Genomic DNA, 4,689 nt, shown 5'->3' with positions numbered 1-4,689 from the left:
TTTTTTAAAATGAAAGGATTCAAATGACAAACCCTTCACGGAAATTACACAAAGACTGATCAAACTTACCTCTTATGTGTGGCACCTAATTCTTCTTCTAACAAACTACACCTTTCGAGTGCTACTCGTAATCACGCTCTCAACTCAAATCAAAGGGGCCGAGTCACTGTGTGTTGATGTGTGTATATACGTTAGTACACTTCTTAGTGTATACTCACCCTAATACATGGATACTGTCACAGAATACCTTGAATGTCTCTCATTGATCTTAACGTCAAGAGAATCTGCTTGTTAACAGCTTTAAATTCTAAGTTTGAGAGAACAAAATGTTCTCCTAAATTAATTGTTACCCAGTTTTTAACTGCAAATTGATATACAGAATATAATAAATCTTGAGACATTCATGCCAACTAATACTTTTAACTGGGGCTTCCCAGGTGGCTCAGTGGTAAAGAATCCGCCTGCCAATGCGAGAGGGCAGGTTCGATCCCTGGGTCAGGAAGATTCCCTGGAGTAGAAGATGGCCACCCACTCCAGTATTTATGACTGGGAAGCCCCATGAAGAGAGGAGCATGGTGGGCTACAGTCCACAGGGTTGCAAAGATTCGGACACGACTGAGCATGTATGCAGGCAACGCTTTTTAACCATATAAAACTCTGAATTCTTACAGAAAAAAATGTATATACAAGAATTCAAGACGCTCAAAAGTCAACTAGTTACATAAACATGTGCATCATCCGCCTAACAAGGCAGCAAGTGTACAAATCCAGGACGGCCGGATGGCTGGTACCTTCTCGTCCAGGGCCTTGTGGTGTTCAAAGAGCAATTTCAGCGCCCTGAGCACCTCCACCTCACTCCTCATGCCGGCTGGGGACTGCGCCTGCCGCTTGCCTGCTGTCATCCCGACGGGTGGAATATATCGCGAAACCAGGCACTCCAGGTGCTCCAGCAGCAGCTGCAGGGCAGGGCCAAAGGAACACCTTCAACCTCATGCTCGAACTCCGGGCTGATAACTCCTCTCAGCCTCACGCTATAGCCGGAAACATGCTAAGGCACGTCGGAATCCTGCCAGTTCAGTCGAAAGTTAGAGTGGACTTCCCCAGGGGCCCAGTAGTTAAGACTCCACACTTCTTCAAGGATCATGGGTTTTAACCCCTGGTTGGGGAACTAAGATCCCACACAAAGTGTAGCATGGACAAAAATGTAAGTTAAGAGAACTCCCCCCTCATATGTACTAAAATTACATTAGCTCTCATCAGAAATTTGAAGCAAGGTATGAGAACCCAGAACTGATCCACCCTGGTCTGTTCAGTGGGAAGATGTGGAAAATGACTTGAAAATCAGACAAAGTTTAAAGACAGCACACGGAGGCCAGCGGTGACCCCCGCGGGGCAAATGTCAACACGTGAGAATCCCCCTACTGACCCTGGTGTTGTTTCTCTCAGCTTTCAGCTGAGCGATTTCCTCTTTGCATTTGCAAAGCTGCTCCCTGTAGGTGTATTCTTCGGGAGTTGGAAATTCCTAGAAAACAGTTAAAGGAGAAACTAAATGCAAACATAAATTAAAAAGAGAGCGAGACTGTGAAGACTGACCCTGTCAAGTCTCTCCAGGCTCCACACAAAGGATCTCCATGCCCCTCCAGAGAAGAGGGGTCCACTGACCCCAAGACCACACAGACCACCACAACTCAGACCGGCCTTCAGCCTCCACCTCGACCTGGCAGGCACGCGGCAGGAGAGAACCTGGAATCCAAGCCTGCCTTCTCAAGACCCAGGGACATTTGAGAAACTTTCCAAAACGTAAACCTAACAACAAAGTGGATAAAGAGATTCTTAAACGACACACAGACCTGGAGCCACTGGGGAAAGTGAAGAAAAAAAGGAAGGTCTACAAGGCCACGAGGCTTTGGAGTGTTCCTCTGGGAAAAAGGCGGATGGCACCTCAAAGCCATCTGTTAGCCTCACTCCACAGAAGCCACCCAGTCATTCAATCAACTGGTTAAAATGTTAAATTTATGTTATATGTACTTTACCACAATTTGCATGCATGCGGGGCCGTCCACGTGGTGAACTTGCTCAAACTGAACCACACGGAGTCTTTCGTTCTTCTATTTTTCTTTGCAGAAATTAAAACAATCCTGTGCTACGTATCCACTACTACATACTGAGTATTCAGCACCCAGAACAGTGCCCAGCACTTGTAAGAGGCATGTAGTAGACATGTGTAGCTATGAGGGTGTATGTCATACACGTAAGCAGTAGGTACCTGTCATTAAAATACTGGACACACTGGTCTGTGCTTTGTAACATGGGAGACATTAACGGGCTTAGCCGTTCTGCTTCAAGGACTGACTCTCTAGCTCGATCCTCATGCCCCAGAGATTCCTCCAGCCCGTATATCCTTTCTTTGCAAGAAGGGAGACATTAAGGGCCTTACCCTTTCTGCTTCAAGGACTGACTCTATAGCTCAGTCCATGTGCCCCAGTGACTTCTCCAGCCAGTGTTTGCCTTCTTGTGGGGCCCCCGCCCATCCTCCATGCAGCAACTGCACAACCTCTTACAAGGTAAACCTGCTGGGGTCGATCCTGCCCACTAAGGCCAGAATGCCCTGGCCGGCAGGGCCCACAACCATGCTAACAAAATGAAACACAACCCCAATGCTTCGCCGGGTGAGGGCCAATCTGACGGGCCCAGCCCCCGGCTGCTCTCACCTCAGGCCGCTCTGCTTCCAGGACGTGGGCCGAGGCCAAGTCCTTCCTAGTCTTCGCCTTTGCCTTGGGGTTGCAGCGCTGGAATAACGCCCAAAGGCGGGCCCTTCTGCGACCCATCCTCGCAGATAGGGGCAGCCCCCGACTCGGGGGCAACCGCTGTTTCACGGTAGGATACCTCGGCTACCGAGCTATCACCACCAATCTCACACTACGACCACCACTCTCACACACACTGCTCTCACACACCACTCTCACACACACCGTTCTCACACTATGACCACTGCTCTCACACTATGACCACCAAATGGCATGAAGGCTCCACCTCCAGCACATCTCCCAGGAGCCCAGAACTGGAACCCACTCGGTCACAAGAGGCTCCGTGGCAACAGGGGGGCTGGGCTCAGGTCCACTGTCAAGGGTGCAGAGAGGGGGGAGGGGCTGCCAAAAAGACAACAATTGAGTGTGGAGTGCAGGAGAAGGCAGGCTGTGCCCACAGCTCAGGCCCCCTGTCAAACACGACCCTGCAAGGTACTGGGTCACAGTCGAACCAACCAGTATAAACTCCTTCAGAAACCACCACCCCTGGGAATGAGCACGTCTTCTAAGTGGGCTTCTGCCCCCTCTACCCCCCAAACAAGCCTCCAGTGAGGCTACTGAAAGGGCAGCCCTGAACTCAAGGGCGTCCCCAGAACCCATTCAGCTGAGGAGGACTCACCATGCTAGCTGCCCCTCACTCTCACCCTGAGCTCGGTCCTCCCTGTCAGACTCCCTCACTCGAGCTCAGCAAGGGCTTGACCAACCTCACTCCAGGCACTTAAAATGAACCCACAGTGGGTACAGGGGTTCATTCAACCTGCTGTGAACTCGCCCTCTTTACTTCGACCCTCGGCTGCCAGAAGACTCTGCCCCGTGGGGACTGCATGGTGGAGGTTCAGGGGTGTCCCTGCCTCGAGCCGCGACAGCCAGTGCCTCCCAGACCCCGCCTGAGTCTCCCACCCCTCTCCTGGCTCCACTCCCACCCTCGCGGTTCTCCACTCGCCAGGGCACAGGCCACTTGCTCCTGGCTCAGCCTGGACCTCTGCTGTCATTTGAGGACCTCGGTCCACAGGGTGCTTGGGGTCCTATATCCACCCATCTCAGCAATTACACACTCTGGGAGAGACAGGGTACAGTTTGGGGTCCTGCCCGCAGTTCACCCTGAACACGTTCTCTTTTTTTAGCTTTATCTACTGGAGTTCTCTGAGATGTGTTCTTAAAACATCAACTGTTGCTTTCAAAAAGACTGTAAGGTCACTGTGCTCAACTTTACGAATAAAATCTTCATTTTCCACCTTAAAGTGAAACTGGAGGGAAGACTAAAAGCAGTCATTTTTTCAAACTGAAAAAGAAAACCCACATGTGACCATGTCACAGAATACAGGTCACGTAACCCCTCCCTCCTCAGCCTTGGCCTCCACCACCAGCAGCCCGGCATTGCAAGGCCTGCCCTGGGCCGCCAGGGGCAAGGGCAGAGGGGAGACCGGCTCCTCTGTCTCCAGGCCGCGTGGGCCGCCTGCTCCACCTCCTTCCCAAGTTCACGTGGCACTGAAACAGCCCAGGCAAGCTGGGGACTCTGACCAGAAACACAACCATGGGTACCAAGCAAGGACCCCTGGTTCTTGTTTTCCCTGGTATCAAATAAACTTGATCAAGACAATTACTGTGACTGTTACATGTGGCTTCAGATGACAGAAGACCCCCCTCCCCCAGGGTGTCTCCACTTCCAGTGACAGACGCAAGCATCTTGTAGGTCAGCCTACCAAGAGCTAGAAAAGCTAAATAAGGTTTAAAAGAGGTCCTTAGGCAGCCACAATCCAAGATTTCAAACAAAAGCGAAGCTCGGTGAGGGAGCTGGAGACTGAGAGGGCCGCTCGTTCCCTCGGGGCATCTGAGCAAAGCTGACTCTGTGAAGAAAAGGAAGGGAAAAAGTCAAGCAGAG

The 4,689-nt window shown here is 51.2% G+C and overlaps 1 protein-coding gene across 1 annotated transcript; it reads right to left on the bottom strand.

The window, feature by feature from the left end:
- Positions 1-791: 791 nt before the first annotated feature.
- On the bottom strand, positions 792-2,972 carry LOC113889015 (liprin-alpha-1-like; the record flags this gene model as incomplete). The annotated part of the gene is made up of 3 exons (XM_027535907.1): positions 2,712-2,972; positions 1,427-1,522; positions 792-956 (listed from the first exon to the last, which is right to left on the bottom strand). Coding segments are annotated over exons 1-3 (378 nt in total), but the record flags the coding sequence as incomplete, so codon positions are not given.
- Positions 2,973-4,689: the final 1,717 nt, after the last annotated feature.

Source organism: Bos indicus x Bos taurus, unplaced genomic scaffold (assembly GCF_003369695.1).
Source record: "Bos indicus x Bos taurus breed Angus x Brahman F1 hybrid unplaced genomic scaffold, Bos_hybrid_MaternalHap_v2.0 tig00003418_arrow_arrow_obj, whole genome shotgun sequence".
Classification (NCBI taxonomy): Eukaryota; Metazoa; Chordata; class Mammalia; order Artiodactyla; family Bovidae; genus Bos; species Bos indicus x Bos taurus.
Note: the sequence above shows the minus strand (reverse complement) of the source record. Positions and strands in the feature narration are given on the sequence as shown.